At 38.5% G+C, this 19171-nt stretch overlaps 1 protein-coding gene across 3 annotated transcripts in view; it reads left to right on the forward strand.

Moving 5' to 3' along the window:
• The window catches only part of ITGB8 (integrin subunit beta 8), a 75540-nt gene that overhangs the window by 869 nt on the left and 55500 nt on the right, over nucleotides 1-19171 (forward strand). The window contains exon 2 of one of the 3 annotated variants that reach the window (XM_057304349.1): nucleotides 1266-1298. Coding sequence is in view for 2 of the 3 variants with exons in the window: in XM_057304351.1 (XP_057160334.1) it covers nucleotides 1096-1222 (127 nt within the window). In the remaining variant the exon portion in view is untranslated. Of the gene's footprint in view, nucleotides 1-125; nucleotides 1223-1265; nucleotides 1299-19171 lie in introns of those variants that run through there. The other 2 variants (XM_057304351.1, XM_026507192.4) reach the window with 2 other exon arrangements.

Genomic DNA, 19171 nt, shown 5'->3' on the forward strand with positions numbered 1-19171 from the left:
CCGCCGCTGCGCCTGCAGGCGGCCGGGGCGAGGCGCTGGGTAGCGTGGGGCGGTTTCCTAGCAACTCGCGGCCCCGAGCGCGCCCTGCTATCAGCACTTCGCAAGCCCCCCCACCCGGGGGCCGGAGCAGGACCACTGCTCCCCCGCCCCTAGCCAGCCTCGCTTCCCTCGCCTCCCCGCGGGGTGCACCCCAGAGTGCGCCAGCTGCCCGGGTTCTGGACGGCGGGACGCCGTGAGCCGCACACTGGGGCCAGAAGGACGAGGGCACGAAGCTCCCGCCCCGCAAGGCCGGGCTACTGCACCCTCGCGGAACCTCCCCTCCTGTGCTAGCGGCGGTGCGCTCCACTCCCGGCCAAGCGGGGAGCTGCTATGCCTCGCTGTGTGTCTGCGGGCGCCGGCGGGGGCTTCTAGGTGCTGCCGGAGCCGTTTCCCCTAGCTGCTGGCACCCCGCGCTTCCTCCCTCGGCAGCCAGGACATTGCCGCTTTGACTTTGCCCGCCGCTCAGCTGAGGAGGCTGCAAAGCTGTAACTAAGTGGAATTGGCCTCCCTGCCCACCTGTGGAAGAAGCTCGCGCTGATTGATGCGCCATCGACTTTTTTCCCCTTCGGCCTCGCTGGCGTCCCCTCCCACAGATGCAGCATCACCCAGTGATAGTACTTTAGGCTGGTTTTTCCCCCAGGCTTCGGGCTTTGTTTGGGTTTGATTCTGTTTGGCTGTTCACTAAGCTGATTTATGCAGCAGAAGCCCCATCGGCTGGAGAGAAACAAAAGCTCTTTTCTTTGTCCCAGAGCGGGCTGCTGAGCCTTCGCTCGCGTCGCCGCCCCGGGCCATTGACCGTCAGAGGAGGTGCTTCTTGCGGAGATCGCGGGACCCGCCGAACCAAGCTGGCAGGGCCTCGGGGGCCCTGAGATGCCAAGCGGTGTCCGGGCCAGCGTACCTGCACCGCTTGCTGCGAGCCGCAGCGTCCGCCTGCTGGGCCTGCGGGAAACGTCCTAGCGACACTTGGCCCGCGGGCCCCGAGGTGCGCCCGGGAGTCGCCAGCGCGCATCCGGATAGCAGCCAGGCGGCGGGCGCGGTGCGGGCTGCTTTTGCATTATGTGCCGCTCCGCCCTGGCTTTTTTTACTGCCGCATTTGTCTGCCTGCAAAACTGCCGGCCAGGTCCTGCCCCATTCCTTCGGGCGGCCTGGGTGTTTTTAGTTGTTCTTGGACTGGGCCAGAGTGGTAAGTTGTTTTGTTTTCTTTTGTTTTCTTCTCTTCCCCAAAGGTCTTGGGCTGTGACGAAGAACATCCTGGCCAGGTAAGTGGCCCAATGTCAGCTTCCATTTGCCCTGAGAACTTCAGAAGGGCGGGTGTGTGGCAGCGTCCTCCATTCAGGCGGCCAGAGGGAGGCCAGGTGTCAAGTATTTCCGCCCCGGAATGACAGCAATAACTAATTGTACTAGGAGACTCTGTGTGTTGCTCCGGGGTTTGGGAGGAAGTAGTAATAGAATGGAAGTTTGGAAGAGTGGAAGGTCATATTTACATAAGCAAATTTAGGGGTTCTGCTCCATCCTTAAAGGCATCCTCCTTGAAGGCATCTTTGAGGATGTCCCCCATCTTTCTGCCTGTGGATCCACCTATCACTAGCATTTGATTCAAGGCTCAGGGTACATTGGTAAAAATGGAGTGAGTTTTCTGTTTTGAGTCCATGAAAGAAGAGGATGGTTGCATTCAAGTTTCTTCTATCATAGTGCTCAGCCCGAATGAATTAAACACACTTGGAAAATATTCTTTAAGCTTTAAAAAACAAAAACAAAAACAAAAAAAAAAACTAGCTAATTAATCCCTCAGTCAGATCAGCCCCTGAGACTGAGACCCTGAGACAGAAACCTAGACCAGGACTGACAGCTTTCAATTCAGGCAAGCCACTTCTATCAGAATTGCCTTGATTTGGAAAGGATACTTCTTTATAATGTATATTGTTCTTATTTTACAAATGAGGAGAGTATCTCCCATCCTAAATCACAAGAAAAGCTCAGGTCAAATAGCGTATGAAAAGGTGTGTTGGCTCTTTTGAATTACAAGCAAATTTAAGGTGGCTGTACTGGATTGTTAGCAAACAGTAAAACATACAGTAAATAATAGTAGTAATCATCAATTTGGGATGAGTTCTTCTTGGTTTTAAATATAGGCCAAACATTTATTTTTGCTAATGCAATGAGTATTGCCAATTAAAAACAATTTTGCTTTACCTGTGTTTGGTCATCAAGCCCTTAATTTCTCTTAGCACCTTTATCTGACCTCTCCTGTTGAAGTAGAGTTGTAATTGTTTTGTAGACTAAAATTTTCCCTTATGCTTTGAATTGATGTGCCATGTTTCTGCCTGAAGCTAATAAAAATGATCAAGTCATAATCTTGTAGAGTTTAACATGGAAACATCCAGCTAGTTTCACTCATTTGTTGCACATGTAGTAGTCTAATGTTTGTTTCAAAGGGAGATTTACCCATTTATGTGAAATGAGAGCAATTAGAGTAAATTTTTATCTTGTGGTTATTTTTTGGCTTATATGTTTATATCAAAATAAGTGAAATTTGAAGGCAAAGGAAATAGTAACATTCATTATCAATTATCTCTTCAGTGGAACTATCCATTGATTGCAGATTTTCCACTGAGTATAATTCCATCTTGTGTTAATATGTGACAAAGTATTTTTCTACATTTAGTAAACACGCACACATATAACACAAGAGTAAAATGATCAAGACGGTGTCAGCAAAGTATATTTTGTCCCCAGTACACAGACAAAAAAGTGCTACTTGCCTCTAGAATTTACTACTAATAACAGTACTTTAAAAATATTTATCGTGCTTGTAAAGATCAGTCAAGTTCTCATGTAATAGCATTGTATTTCCATCCAAATGACTATAAGTCTTTTGAAGAAAATACTATGAATGGGCTCCCTTGCACCTGCAGTTGTGAAAAGGGAATGCTTATCTGAAATCAGAACAAGGCATCCTTTTCCCAGTCGCTGTCAATATACAAAGGTTTCTGATGTATACTGGTTTGCGTTGCAGTTAAAATCATGCAAAAAATTTAAATTATAGCCAGTACAACTCAGAAAATTAGAGATCAGCGTAAACTGTTGTACTTTCATGATATAGCTACAAGTCTCAAATTATATGTCTTCACAGTGCAAATTAGATGCTTAAAGCAGAATAGAAACTTAGGTATCAGTTACAAAAGAAATCTTGTTCCCTTGCTCAGTAGTTTACACCAAGGAAATGTTGAGGGCAATAAAGCCATACACAAGGAACCATAAACTGCACAACATAACTTTGGGTTTAAGTTTTGAAGTAGGATTTATAGGTCCCAAATACAGAGTGGACTTCTAATAATGAATATATGGTGAGCAAGGGGGATGTTGGTAATAAATCTGACCATTTTTCTGATCTAGAAAAATGTTTTTCAACTTTCCCTGGTGGAAATCACCGACAACTAGAGAAACAATAACAGTATAAAATGGTTAATGAGTAACTGGAAAACACTAAAGAATACTTGGTGGTTAATATTTGAAGAGTTAATGTAGCAACACTATTATTTCTACATTTGCTCACTTTGACAGGTTAAAAATCTTTTTTTACCTATATTTTTATATAGCAATTTAAGAGTGACAAATTTCAGAAATTACCATTTATTTTTAAAGAAGTGTTAACTATTAGGGCAATGAAATTTCACCTTCTGTGCATAATCAACTATTTATTCTGTTAAGTAACAATCAGCTAGATGAGCATTGTTTTGTAACTGTAATATTATTTTACCTCAGAACATATTTCATATCACAAGTGTTCTTGGATTTCTTTATACTTACCTAAAGTAAGAGGATTTTTAAGAGAATCAAGGCTTCATTTTTAGAAGTCCAGTCTTCCAAAAATATTTGTACAATAAGCATCCAAATTAATTCTATCTTAAAGCAACTGAGACACTTTCTGATAAAAAAAAAAAAAGTTTGTGCTGTATATAAAAAGTCTTTGTGCTGTATATGAAAGCAAAAGAACTGATTATGATTTGGAAAAATTCCCGTGCCCCCAAATAGCTCCTTCACCTGTTAACAAATTATCAGAAATTTCACCATGTAATGGATTTCTTTGGATTAAGTACGGTATTGACAGTAGGTTTCTTTTAATTTTTAACTTTATATTTGGAAATTTTCAAACACATACAGAAGCAGAGAAAATGGTATAAGGAATCACCTTACACCCATCACCATGCTTCATCAACTATCAACTCAGGGCCAACTTTTTCATCTCTTCCCCTACTCATTTCATTTCCTTCCCCCAAAAAGATTATTTTGAAGCAAATTTCATATCATTTCATCCTAAAATATTTCAGTAAATCGAAGTACTACTGGAGAGAAACACACTATCATTTGTCTCACAGCATGAATTTTTGAGCTGAAATTTAGGGCTACAGGAATGTTTACTATGTTTAAAGGAAGAAATGCAGAAGTGAGGGAGGAAGCAAAGACAAAGATAGTTTCAACCATGTACTTTTCAATGATTCTATTATGGCTGCATTGAAAATATTTCTCTTAAAACTATGCATATGTGACAGCTTTTTGGTATGCATGAATATGAAAAAGAAAAAAATAGCATGACTAAATCTACTTCCCCAGACAAATGTCAATTATTTTATCCCAATGGAATCACAGGTATAACTTGTTTTGGGTTTCAGTTTTAAGGATTGCTCCCCCTATCTCTGGAATCATCAGTTTTTCTCCTCTATACAGGACCATTTGTAGCACATGCATATCCATACATGTTGCAATATCTCTCATCTTCTACTTCTCACTCTCCTCTTTAGCAAAATCCTTGAAAGAGTTGTCCATTCTTGCTGTCTCCAATTCTCCTCACCTTCTCTTGAATCCATTGCAGTCAGGCTTGTGTTAGTCACCTCTGCAGTTGTACCATCCTGTTCAGATCCCAGTGCCCTCCCTGTTGTCACAGCTGATAGCCAGTTTATAGTTTTCATCCTGCTAGCCTATCACCTGTCAGTGGGTTGACACTGTTGACCACTCCCTCCTTCAAAACACTTCTTTCCTTGACTTCCTGAACCCACATTCTCTTGGTTTAAGCTCCTTCTTGGTCTCTGATGTTGGTTCTTCCTCCTGTCCCAGATCTAAATGTCAAAGTGGCTGAGGACTCAGTCCTCAAACTTTCTTTACTAGGTATATACTGAGACTTCAGATGGACTAATGCAGTCTTGGGCCTTAAATACCGCTTGTATGCCAACAATTCCAGTCCTGACCCTTCTCTGATCTCCAGAGGGCATAGCAAGCTGCCTATTGGGCATCTCCACCACATGTCTAAAGGCAAAAGCAACCCTAATGTAGTCAAAACCAAACATCCAATTTTCTCCCCCAAGCTTGCTTCTTTCATACTCTTCCTCATCTCACTAAGTGATCAGCCACACTTCCAGTAGTTCAGAGTAATACTTTGGTGGCATCCTTGATTTCTGTTTCTCTCACATTCTATAGCCCTTTTACCACCTCCACTGCCACCACCCTGGTCCATGCATTTTTTGCTTGAACTCTTGAATGACTACCAAACTGGCTTCTCTGCTTCACAGCGCAGCCAGACTTACCTTTTTAAAATGTGCCTTGGGTTCTATCACTCCTCTCCTCAGAACTCTACATGGTTTCTCATTTATCTCAAATTGAAGGCCAAGTCTTTATATGGTTTCCATGATCCTAATGACTTCCTGACCTCACCTCCTTATCTTCTTTTCCTCTCTCACTCTGTTCCAACAACACTGGTCCTTGCTATACCTTGGATGTACCATGCATGATACTACCTCCAATCTTGAACTCACTGTTCCTCTGCCTGGAATGTGTTTCTATGAGATATATTTCTGATTCCCTCTCCCTTAGTTCTTCCAGATGTCTATTCGAATATTATCTTATCAAAGAGGCCCTCTCTGTCCTCCTTATCAACACTGTCTAGTGCCTTACCCTGCATCTTTTTTTCTTTTATATATTGTAGCATCCCTGATATATTATGTATTTGTTTACTTTCTTTCTCTCTTGCTCCCAACCCAGCAACTACAATTATAGCTGATAAGGGAAGGTACTTTGCTCTCATTCTAGTTATGGAAATGCCAGTTATGTAAAAGATGCTCAATACATATTTGTTGAATGAATGAAAAATGAATAAGTAAATTTCTTCTCAGTTTTGTCATCACATTGATTCTCTGTTCATTCTAAGACAGGGCTTCATTTATTTTCTATCATCCTCTCTAATCTTTGTAACAAACAGATGAACTGAAGAATCAAGTTCCACTATATTTATTAGATAATAACAGAATCTTCTTCCAGAAGAAAAATAAAGGTATTTCTATATTTTGTAAAAACATGAAAAAGTTGCCTAATAAGCCAATTTTGCTGTGATTTTTTTTGTCCATTCACATTTGATAAAAGTTGAATTAATCTTGTAAACTCTTTTTTTTTTTTTTTTTTAAATATACCATATCTTCAAGTGGTGGAACCATATATACAGGACTCTAAAAAGTAGGACTGACCAGGGGCACCTGGGTGGCTCAGTCAGTTGAGCATCCAGATATTGGTTTCAGCTCAAGTCATGATCTCAGGGTCCTGGGATCAAGCCCCCTGTCGGGCTCTGTGCTCAGCAGGGAGTCTGCTTGAGGATTCTCTCCCTCTCCCTCTGCCCCTCCCCCCCCACTTGCACACATACTCTCTCTCAAATAAACAAATAAATATTTTTAAAGAAATAGGACTGAACAGATATAAAAGAATTATCTCTGAATAATTTTAACAGCTGATAATTTTTCCAATGTATGTTTAAGTTTTAAAGATAAATAATTTATTCATGAACATATACAACTGGTAAGCTAATTAAGCCTTGATTAGACCAAAACCAAAATTAGTTAGTAATTTTAATGAACAAAGGGGAGTTGGGAGGTATTATTTAGGACAGTAAAGGTCATCTTTGAATAGGTTTTAATATAGGCAATAACAAGATAGGTACGATAATCAGTTTTCATTCCAATTTTTTTTGTGAGGCATGAGAAATACCATGATATAGCAACACTATATTGCCTTTCAATTTTCCTATTTCCCATTTTGAATGAACCTTCCTTAAAACAAATAAAGTATTTCAGGTAATATGGTCTTTGTTGCTCAACAGTTTAGAGCCTTTTCTGCCACATCTGTTAAATTTGACCTATCCAGGTATAAACAGTGGGGTGTTAAATTCCTCACTTTGTTTACCAGCACCACCCCCCCCCCACAGTCACTATTGTTCACTAGTTGGGTGTCAGAGGGTATTGTTTTGATCTAAGTTTCTTTAGATTCTAACAAACAGGAGACAGTCCTCTGCAGGGACCATCAGTTTTCTTGAAAAGTAATAAACTATTTGCCTTGTTATGTAGTCTTTCTCTTGTTTGTACTTAATAAGCTCAGATGCTCAAAGTATCTCCCTTGAAAATGCCTGTTGTATAGCATTCTGTCATTTAAAAGATGTCCTTTTGCTGGTTTGGTGAGTCTCACTGAGTAAGTGGTATAAAAATGGTGTTATTTGTGATATTATTGAATCTTACCTTACCAAACTGACATAAGGAAATAGTCTTTTTATATGTTCATCAAATAACCTAACAACATTCATAACCAGCCCTGTACAGTATATGCTTAAGTCCTTCTTGGTCCTCAGAACTAGTCCCTGTTGCAGCCCAAGACTATACATTTAGAGTTCTGCCAGCATGAGAATGCTGAGCCCTATGTATCTTCTCCAATTATGTATGAAATGCATCCTGTAAGCTGTATGTTGATTATAAAATAAAAACAGCCATAGAAAAAAATAGTATTTTATGATGGTTCATATTGCATTTTATTAAATTGAAAAATTAAATTACTAAGCTTAAGTAGGTGACCTAATTATTAATCTCTAAAAATGTCACTTTCCCAATTATATCCTAAAGAAGTCATGTAAATGTGATTTCTACATGTAGTGGAAAGAAAGTATAATGCTCACATCATGTAACAAACACTTGGGTAGCTCTCACTCTATACCATTCACTGATCTAACTGATTCACCATATTAATTTTATTTTCATACTAATACTATAAGAGAGGCAGAATTATCATCTTTGTTTTAGAGGTGATGAAACTGAAGCACAGAGGACATAATTTGCTCAAAGTCATCTAGCTAGTAAGTAGAAGAGATGAAATTTGAACTCTGTTTTGTTGCCTCCTACCTTCTTCAAAAAATTTCTGGATGTTGCTCTAAGTTATACATTCACTGTGACTGTCAGATGAGAGAGGACCTTCACACACTCCTGCGGGGTCCTACACTGTAACAATGTTACCGGCACAGAATAACTACAGATGGGAATATACTGATTTGTAAATCGGGGGCATAATCAGAGCGTACCTCTTGTGGGAGCTCCCAAATGCTCTCAACTCATCTTAAATACATCTCACGATGGTTAGTTTCCTGTCATAGTGACAATGGAAAGAAGACGTCTGGCTTTACGGGAGTAACCGGGAATGTAACTGTGCCTCACACAGGATTTCCAGTGTGTTACAGATGTGTATGACTTGTGGTTATGAGAGAGAAAGAAAAAGAGACTGATCTACTAAGTATTTGGTAACCCATTCAGTCAAAAGTGTTCAAAGGGAAAAAATCATGGTGTATGAGTCAGACTACTGATCATCATAGGACTTGTGACATTCCCAGCTGCTTGGAGCTACTCTATTATAGCTTAATACTTTATACTGTTTAATATATTCACATTATTTTGTCTCCATGAATTTTTACTAAAGTAGGTAATTCTTTGGCTATTAAATGTTTGCAGTGATTAGCCATGTTTAGCAGTATTGGTTATTTAGAGCATGCCCAGTATATTTATTCAAGGAATAAACTGTTATGCTTTCTTCAGGCATAAGTTTTTGCTGTTGATTTTTTTTTTTTACAGTTTTATAATTTTATTTAACAGTCAGTAGTTAGTTTTCATCCATATTGACTATCTATAGAGTTTTGAAAGCTGTGACAGGTACATGGGTAACCAGCAATATAGAGCTTATTTAGTGAATCTTCATCCTTACGTGTTCTGGACAACCAAATACACATTCAGTGTAGGACATTCCTTATTCCTTTGACCCAGACAGCTCTGTTGAGCCTGGTGGCAATGCACACATCTGGAGTTACCTTTTCCTTCATGGAAAATTTCCAGGCACTCTTTGAGTGCCTGAGGGGCATGGTTCTTAAAGTCTACTCCATGGATGCACTTGTGAATGCCCTTAGTGTACTTCCTGGTCACCATCTCATTAAGGGCAGAACAGCCCTTCTTAACCTTGTCACTCTTCTTTGAGGGAGCCATCCAAGGAACACAGGGATTATGTCCCTTCAGGCAGAAGTTTGATGCTGAGCCATCAAAGGCTCTACCTAAGCACTAGGAATACAGTAGAGAGCAAAAAAAATCCCTGCTGTCATCATGCTTACATTCTAATTGAAGAGGACAAATACATGTATTATGCATGTGCTTATATGTATATATAAACATGTATATGATACAATATGTTATATATATTTTATTATATATGATATGTATATGTCATATATATACACATACGGGTAAAAAGAAGGAAAAACAGAGAAGAGTGGGAAATCATCCTGAGAGAGACTGAGACAGGCTGCTATTATATATGAGAGTCAGAGCAGGCTATTTTAATAAGAAGATATTAAACTTCTTAAACTTTTTCTTTCTACAGTCCACTTACGGCATTTCACAATCTTTCCTATGGTTCAGCTCCTCTAAAAAGGAGGGGAAAGATATGTTAGGATTTCCAAGTTGATAACAGTAATAGGAATTTTCTTCTCCTTTGCTATTAACGGTGATCAAATTCTCACTTATGGCTAGGAAGAGAAGAGATGTAAGGTACTGAAGGGGTGACAAGATGATAAATAAGTGGCTGAAACTAGGTAAGATGTTTAAAGGAAAATGGAGATTTTTGTTTTTTTTAACATCACCTCTTCATCCATAATCGTTTCTCAGATTTATCTCCTCTTTTTAATGCTGCTAAAGTAGAGAAAGCCTGAAATATCCTTCATTTTATGAGCTTCCTAACTGATCTCTATCATTTCAAATCTTTGTCCACACTTTTCCTTTCTACTCAGAACCTTCTATGGCTCCTAGTGTCTTCAGGCTGTTCCACATGGCAGACAAATTCCTTCCAGAGCATCTCATGACTAACCCTCTGAATTCTTGTTCATGTCCCATTTCCACACCCACTTGTGACCTACTTAAGAGAGAAACTGTGGGGCACCTGAGTAGTGCAGTTCGTTGAGCAACCGACTCTTGGTTTCACCTCCTGTCGTGATCTCAGGGCCCTGATCTCAGGGTCTTGAGATCCAGCCCCACATTGGGCTCCACACTCAACATGGAGTCTGCTTAAGACTCTCTCTCACTCTTTCTCTGCCCCTCTTCCTTGCTCTCTCTCTCTTAGATAAATAAATAAATCTTTAAAAAAGAGAGAGAGAAACTGCCTTTTGGCTCTGTGTCTCCAATGCCTGGCACACAGTAGGTCTTAATAAACTATTTGAAATAAATGACTCCTGAGTGAGGTGGGGCTAATAGTGATTAGCTTAAAATTGGGTATCTAAGCAAATAAGCCACTTTAGCTCTAATCCTCATTAGAATTTGAACTTTAAGAAATACAGTTTTCTTTTAAAAGTGAGTTCTACTATAAAAGTTTTAATGCCATAAAATACACTTGTTTCTGCTTTCTCAGTCCACTCCAGAAAGCAGGTTCTTGGTTTTATAGGCGAATCTTTATCAGAGGTCAAAATAGAAACTTCATATTTTTTAATCTACTTTTTATGAAATTGTTTTCCTTTTGAATTTCTGTGATAATTATTGTTATTGTTGATAATTAAGTATAAAAAATAATCCAGATCCTTTACCCTCAATCTGTATTTTAAAATTGATTTCTATTTAGATTATACAAACTGGAATTTATCATCATTTAACCAAATACTAAAAATGGTATTGAAGACAGACTATTCTAATCCATTTAATCATTACTCATTCAGATTTTCTTAAAACATCTATAGCTTTATGTCAGGCACGGTTCTGGGTTCTGGAGTTAAAAGAATAATAATAGTTAACATTTGTGAAGTATTTTCTGTATGCCAGGTACCTTTCTGTACATATGGTATAAAAATATATCCTTTAATGCCCACAACCCTCTGAGGTATGTGCTCTGATAATTCCCATTTTATAGTCAGGCAGACTACTTAAAGAGATATCGAATAACTTCTTCAAGATCTCTTAGCTAATTAGTAATGTGACTCTACACCCTCAATCATCATTACAGACTGTCTTCCAGGGGTAAGAAGAGTCCGTGCTCTGGCCCTCCCCACAGGCAAGTTATCCATGCTGTCTGACTATTCAGAGTCTTCAGTCCCCTTCTAGATCATCTCCAGAATTCTTTGCCCAAAGAGCCCCAAATTACTTTCAGGGCCATCCTGTGGGTAGACTGTGCCACCTGTATGCCAAACTCCAAGAGAGGAGAAGTAAACAGCTTGGAAATGCAGCTGGAGTGTCCATGCTGGTAAGTGATGGGCTAATTGCAATGCAGAATAAAACTAGAAGAAAGAGAAGAGGAGCAGGTCAGGGGCTAGAGGGGCAACACTTTACACACTGCCAAGCTGCCAAACAGAAGTCTAAAGAGTCTGAAATTTTAAATTCAACCTAGCCTTGTAGCATATTATCAATGTATATTTATCAAGATAAGAAAATACAACTTATTTTATTTAATGATTTCTTAGTCTGGGTTGTATCTATTAAATATTTAGTTGCATTAGGCCCTCCACCATTTTTACTTTGCTTTGGGCCCTAAAAAAGTTAAGGACAGACTTGTCTAGTAATTTATGTATTACTTTAGGGAGAGTGACAAACAGTGAAAACACCAGTGCTTATTGCATAAGAAAAACCACCTCATGCCAAGGTGCTTTTATTTGTTAGTAACTAAATGCCTTTTGGTAAACTCTAAGATGTGAACAGATTACACTGAATCCTATTTTCTAGCAAAGAGTGTTACAGTAAAAGTCTAGTGTATGCATATTTTTAATTTAGTTTTTCCTTTTTATTTCCTCTTATTAATTTAAAATATGTCACAGAAAGGAACATTTTACTGACTTGAATTAGCCAAGCTTGGTTTAATTATTCAGCTGTCATATATTTAATATCTGTAAGTGAATGAATAGGTAAAATAAACATTTCCATACTGCTTTCATGGATTAAAGGCCTATTTTTCATTTTGAAAATCAATCTTAGTGTGACATCCTTTCTGTTTTCAGAGTAAGTAAGTTAGTATAATTTACATATCAAAGAATAATGGAAGTCAAAATGGTTTCCCCTGGGGTTTTAAAATTTAATTAAAATAGTCCTACCTTTCAACAAAAGTACTGGGATCAATTCAAGCTAGGAAACGACTAATATTAAACAGATTTCTTAAAATTACCTTCCCAAGATGCCTGGGTGGCTCAGTCGGTTAAGCATCTGCCTTCAGCTCAGGTCTTGATCCCAGGGCCCTGGGATCCAGTCCCATATGTCCCACAAGTCCCACATCAAGCTTCTTGCTCAGCAGGGAGCCTGCTTCTGCTTTTCCCTCTGCCTGCTGCTCCCTTGCTTATGTGCTCTCTCTCTCCCTTTCTTTCTCTCTCTGACAAATAAATAAAGTCTTTAAAAATAAATAGGTAATTAAAATTACCTTCCCTTAGTTATTTTTTAAATGTTCCCAACTAAAATTAGTTTAGGAAATAAGAATAAGATCATTAAATTAGAATTGCAATGTTAAATTACAGCAGTCTTATTGTATATATACTCAAGATGATTTTTAAAAATGCTTTTGAGTGCTTGTTATTCAAAGTACTAAATGTTCATATTTTAAAACAACATTTAAGGTTTTAAAAAGTGGTCTTTCATGAGAATCTTATCAATGAGCCAACCATCATTACTATAGTGGTTTTGGAGATGTGTTATCTCTCTTTCCCAGGTGTTTTTATTATTTTGTTTTACTTTATTTTGTTTTAATCAACAAATACTGTTACATTTATCAAAGACAGAGTCTGTTGACATTACAGGTCCGTACTGGTGCAGTTTGATTTAGAAAACTGCCTCTCAAAATCACAGTCCCCGGGTTGTATGGAGAAAGGAAAAGTACCTAGCCAGGGGCTAGTTCAAACCAAAGTCCATGGGAGAGACCAAGTTTAGAAGTAGAGGGAAAGTCTGGTAATGAAGGCAGGAAGATGAAAGACAAGGAATGTCAGCTCTGAAGAAATAAATGTACCAAATATGTCTTATTAGGGATGTGAAGTGGGCAGTGGCTTTTGGCCAAGGATGTTTTGATGTTTTGCAAGGTTTGGGACCCAACTTGCTTTTATGATAGAAAAAGTTGTTATTTCAAGATATACCATGGTAAAGTGCAGCCACAGTTGAGGTACCGTTTGTTCCACATATACATATGGTACCAAGGTCCTATCGTTTGAATTGAACCACAAACATATTCCCAGCTACAAACATTTTTCCTGATTTCAGTAGCGAGCATTATATTTAGTATAATTCCCTAGTAACTGTGACAGATACTGTGTAGAGAGAGGAGCTGGGTGGAAAGCTTCTTCCTTATGGAATGAGGGATTACCACTATGCTCCAAAGCAGATTGAGTATTATGAGGTTGAACAAAGAAAATAACTAAAAGAAAAATTCAAAATTCTACAAGATTAGGCTGACAGTGGCTGCCTTAAGGAATGCGAAACTAGGAAATGTCTTTCCTTATTGCCAGCTTGCAAGGAAGCTGGACTGGCTGCGCCTAGTGGTGTAAGGTATTCATGGACAGCAGTAGAACAAAGAATGTAAGAAAGTTTTGGGGTGTGTAGGAATTGCTGCAGAACTGGCTGTTCTAGCTGGAAACAAAGAACTCACTGTAGCAGAACTGTATTATTGGCAGAAAAAAATAACCTAGCTGGCCTCTTTTTTAGTACAAGGCTTACCTCCCAAGGTGTTGCTCTATTGTCTTTGTGTGCATTTCTTCAGACTTCTATTGAATTTATTGAATTGAAGATGAGAAGAACATAATTTGCAAAAGAAAACCCTCTAGAAACAATAGATGGGAAGTTCCAAGGGAATTCATTTGGAAGATAGTAACACTGAAAAAAAAAAAAAACCCTCAGGAAGAGAGTTCCAAGAGAAGTCATTTAGAGGATAGTAACACTGAAAAAAACCCTCATGAGGAGAGTAAGTTTCAGACATTCTGAATTTTGGTTAAAAAGGTCCCTTTTGATGAGTGTTTCAACCATAATTATCTAGAACTAGAGTCTTAAAGTGAGGGCCAAAGTAATATAATCACGGTGCCTAACCTCTGAAGTTGGTAACGGATACACAAGGACTAAATGTTACTAGTACCAGTGTCTAGTTCAAAGGATGTAGCATGTTTGATGCCTCTTGAAGAATCCAAAGCCACATAATGCTTGGTGACATTTCATGGGACAGTGATGGGACGGGGGAGGGGACTGGGTTCCTGAGCATGTTCTGAGCCCTGCTGAAGGCAGCACAGCACAGCTGGAGAACGAGGCCAGTGCTCCCTGCGAGGGTGCACACGGTCTTGATATACATGTCCAGGACTAACCCTTGACTACTCGGCGGTCAGCATAGCATTGATGCCACAGGTCAATGCTCTCTGAGAATAGGGTGACAGACTAGATTATCTGGTGATAGACTTGTTAGGGGCAGAAACTGATTTACAGGACTTATGAAAAGTCAGATAACAGGGGCACCTAGGTGGCTCAGTTGGTTAAGCATCTGCCTTCAGCTCAGGTCATGATCCCAGGGTCCTGGGATTAAGCCCTGCATCTGGCTCCCTTTCGCAGTGGAGACTGCTTCTTCCCCCATCCCAACCCTCCCCCTCGATCTCTCTCTCTCTCTCTCTTTCTCAAATAAATAAATAAAATCTTAAAAAAAAAAGAAAAGTCAAATATCATTTTCATCGTTTCATGATCCAGTGGCCCCTCATGAGAATATACCTTGTGAGAATTCCCTGCCACAGTCCCTGGCCCCAGAGATTGCTAATGGCTCTGTCCCAGGTGGAGGCAATGAGATGTGTGGCTGATCTGGATGATTACATGGAATCAGATGAGGCCAAAAACCATGAGCAAGGGGATGAATACATTATAAAATTTAGGAAAGTGTCTGGTAATAACAAAGATGGGGAGAGTCATATTAAATAAGATCTTAAGACTTTGAAAGAATAGAGGTTGGTACTTTTGGGGGATGGGGAGGTAGGGAGTTAGGGAGAGCCTTACGAGCAGCCAGTGAGAATAAAGAAAAGACTAAAGCATTGGTTGAAGATTTACCCAAAGAAAGATAAACTCTGATAAAGCTGAGTTTTGTTGAAGGAGAAGTAGTAGCTGGACCATGTGGGGACATACGGAGAATATGGAACAAGAATTTCATAGGACAATACAGACTATAGATTAGTTCATTATATAGTATCACTGTTAAATGTCCTGAATTCACCAATTCTGTGGTGGTTTTGTAAGAGAATATCCTTGTTCTTAGGAAATACACACTAAAGATGATGAGGTAAAACATTGTCAACTGATACATATGTATGAAGAAGTACCTAGTCAAATTCCACACAATGAAATTAAAATGGGCAATTATTATTTGAAATAGTTTAAGGTAATTAAAGTATTATAGAAGATTAAATTTCTATCCTATAAGGCAGGTGAAAATCTTTTCATTATAATTCAGAATTTTCTTCTTCTGAACCCAAAAGTAAAATGAATTTTATAAAAGACACGTAAGTATTTATGTTCATCTTTGGCACTGAAGATAGAAGAAACTTTACTACAGAGAATAGAATATAAAATATATTATTAATGTGTACTTTAAACTATATTAGTATTAGCAATAATAGTATTAATTACTAAGATAATTAATCTTACATTTGGTATTACTACACACTCCTTTCAATTTTTCATATGGCTGAAGGCTTGCAAGAAGTTCTTGACAGAAAATAAAAAATAATTTTTGAATTTGAAAAATAATTTTATCATCCAGCAGCTGAGCTAAATCTATTTGAAGAAGCATTAAAATAATTTACCCCTTGATTTGAATGGAAGTCATGTAAATCAGATAAGTACAGTGTAGGGATAAATGACTTTAGTTACCCACTCACAAATCTGTAAGATTCTGTAAGTCAAAAGATTTATGTGATGTGCCATTGGCTTACCTTCTAAAAACCACATAAAGTAATTTAATATTGTTGTACATACTATCATCAGGAAAGAAATATATTTCCTCATTGTGCACTCATTGTCCTTCAGGTAACAAAAAATACTCCATCTAAGTTAATTTACAGAGCTAATTTTAAGTAAAATGTATTGATATAATTTACATTAACTGCATCTCTTTAAAGTGTCAATCAGTGGGTTTTGACAGATATATAGGCCTGTGGTACTACTGCTACAGTCAGCATGAAGAACATTTCTGTCCTTCAAAAAGCTTGCTTGTGCCTCTAAGCTGACAGTTTTAAAACAAAACAGTGAATGATTCTGCATTACCGGGCAACTGGTGGGCAACTGGATGTACCTAACATACAGGGTTTTGGGGGGGTCTTTTAAAATAAATCTTCCATATTATAAATTGTATCTTAAGATAGTCCCATAAATTAACAAAACTGTGCATGCTATAAAGCAAATGTTCTCCACCAATCATGTCCTTTTAACTCAGACTCTATATTTTAAAGTGTTTTTAGAGCACATAAAAAGGAGGAGCATTTTTCTCTGCTTCATCAGCCAGGAAGCAAAACCCCAGCAAAGTTAAATTATCAAGCCAAGGTCAGAGAATAGGCAGTTATGGACAAGAACAAGTTGCCTGCTTCCCTGTTCCAGATTTGGCTTCCTGGACAGAACTGGAAATTCACAAATGGAAATAGCAACTGCAAACGCCATTTCAAGTGCTTCTGCCTAATTAGCATGCAGCCCAGAGCTGTCCCCTGGCAAGAGGCTGGGGAAACACAGTTGTAAAAGGATAAGTTCTCCCTTATGCTGAAAAAGTGCCAACCAATCTAATTTAGGCACTCAGCACTCAGTGAGATGTTCAGGCTGCAGCTTTGGTGTTATAACTCAAAGTTTCCTTGTACATGGAAATAAAATGAATTTTCAAAAGGGCACTGTAGTATTTAGGGAGGTCTTTGGCACTGAGGACAGAAAATAATCCTGCTGAGGCAATCTAACATCCTCATCTCGAGAGTGGGACTGATAATAGGAAAAGTAATGACATACCACTTGTATGAAAGAATTATCTTGAGGTACATGGGAATTATTATTGAGTCATTACTCAAGGACTAATAATAGTTTAATTAGCAAAAGCTTTAAATCATACTTTGGCATAATTGTCTTTATGTTATTCTCTATTCCATATTGGACATTATTCAAGAGAAAAGGCTCTGTAGTCAGAAGTGGGTTCCAAGTTCGTCTCTGTACTCACTTGCTGTGTGACTTTAAGATGAGACTTTCCCTAAGCTATAGTTCCCTATTTTTATAGATGAGCATGCTTTCCTCATAGGATTTTTCTAAACTTTCAATGAAATAATACATGTAAAGTGCTTGGTAGAGGACCCAAAACAGAGTAATCACTTAACAGATATTTATTCTTTTTTATTTTCCTGAATCTATCCTATTGTATATATAGGTTTGCTTTTTCAAGTGGCAGAGTAAAATATAAATACTTCTATGGTCTTTGAAATCTAATTGCAGGAAAGTCAAATGCTAAATGAACTAAAATTCACTTTGGGTCCTAATTTATATTTTTACTTAGAACAAAATTCTTCACAATATAAAGTATTTCTTTGTTTTTCTAACCAAGTATATACCTGCAATGTGACTTCAGATTTAAAAAACATAGTGTAGAAAATGCATTCCTACCATCCTGGGGCATTTCTTTTACATCCTTAACTATGGCATTTGAGGTTTTGACGTGAATAGCAGTATGATTTTTTTTTTTAAGTGGGAGAAAGGAAATTCATACCTGCCAAGAGTTGGAGAGGAAAATAGGAAGAGCCCCTGGAACTCTAATATGTTAGATTAAAAACATTATTTAGAGGAACAGAGTGGGAAACCGGTGAATATTTTGGCTTTTATAAAAAGGGAGTGTGCCTCATAAACAGGACAGTTGGAATGTATGGAAAAGTTCCAGTTAAAACAAGACACAAAGCACATGACTAATATTGCTTTTCCAAGTTAGACAAATGCAGCTTTAACCAGAATTTGCCTCAGAGGGGCCTCTGGAGCCCTCCCTGAATCTTGAGATTTTGATCCTTGTTGAAGTTCCAAGTCTGAAGAAGGAAAGCTATACTGGGAGATGCTGTGCTTTGACCCCATCTTTCTTCCTGAGTTTCTCCCACATCCTTACAAATTTCCCCCAGATGAGTAAGTGTCAGAAGATAGACTGATGTGCTCAGGTAAGGGAGCAACTGCAAAACTGAATTTGATGGTCTTCAGGAGCAATTCTTGCTGTATGTTGAGAACCTGCTTGGCCCACCAAGAGAAACTTCACTGTGTAGAAAATAATATGAACTGCAAAGTCATTTTCGAATGCAAACAACAAGTATTCTTTGCACTCTTTCATCTCCTTCCTATACCTAAGAATATATGTTAAAATATAGAAAATAGAAAATATACATATACATATATACATGTTCATATATAAAATCTAAAAAAAAATCACAAATTTCAACCAGATTTCTGCACTGTACCTGTCCTTCAAAACCTGTCAGGCCCTCCTTCACGTGAAAAGATTCCTTCATCACTAACTCAGGGCATTCCCTTTCTCCTGACATTTCTTATCTGTCACCTTAGCGTGGATTGCCTTGTTTATTGTTTTCATTTCTTGTTCTACACCACCAAACTAATGTGCATTTAGGGTGACCTTAGACCTCAGCTCACCTGAGAAGTTCGAATTTCTACCATTGCACCGGTGTACTTAATAGTGTCCTCTTTCAAGTTAAAAAGTGTTCTGATGGTAGAGCATACTTTATACAAGCATCCTCTGTATGCTGCAATCAGATTTTTTTCAAAGCTAAATTGATTAAAGTGTGTATAAATGAATCATAATG

The sequence above is a fragment of the Ursus arctos genome, unplaced genomic scaffold (genome assembly GCF_023065955.2).
Source record: "Ursus arctos isolate Adak ecotype North America unplaced genomic scaffold, UrsArc2.0 scaffold_3, whole genome shotgun sequence".
NCBI lineage: Eukaryota > Metazoa > Chordata > Mammalia > Carnivora > Ursidae > Ursus > Ursus arctos.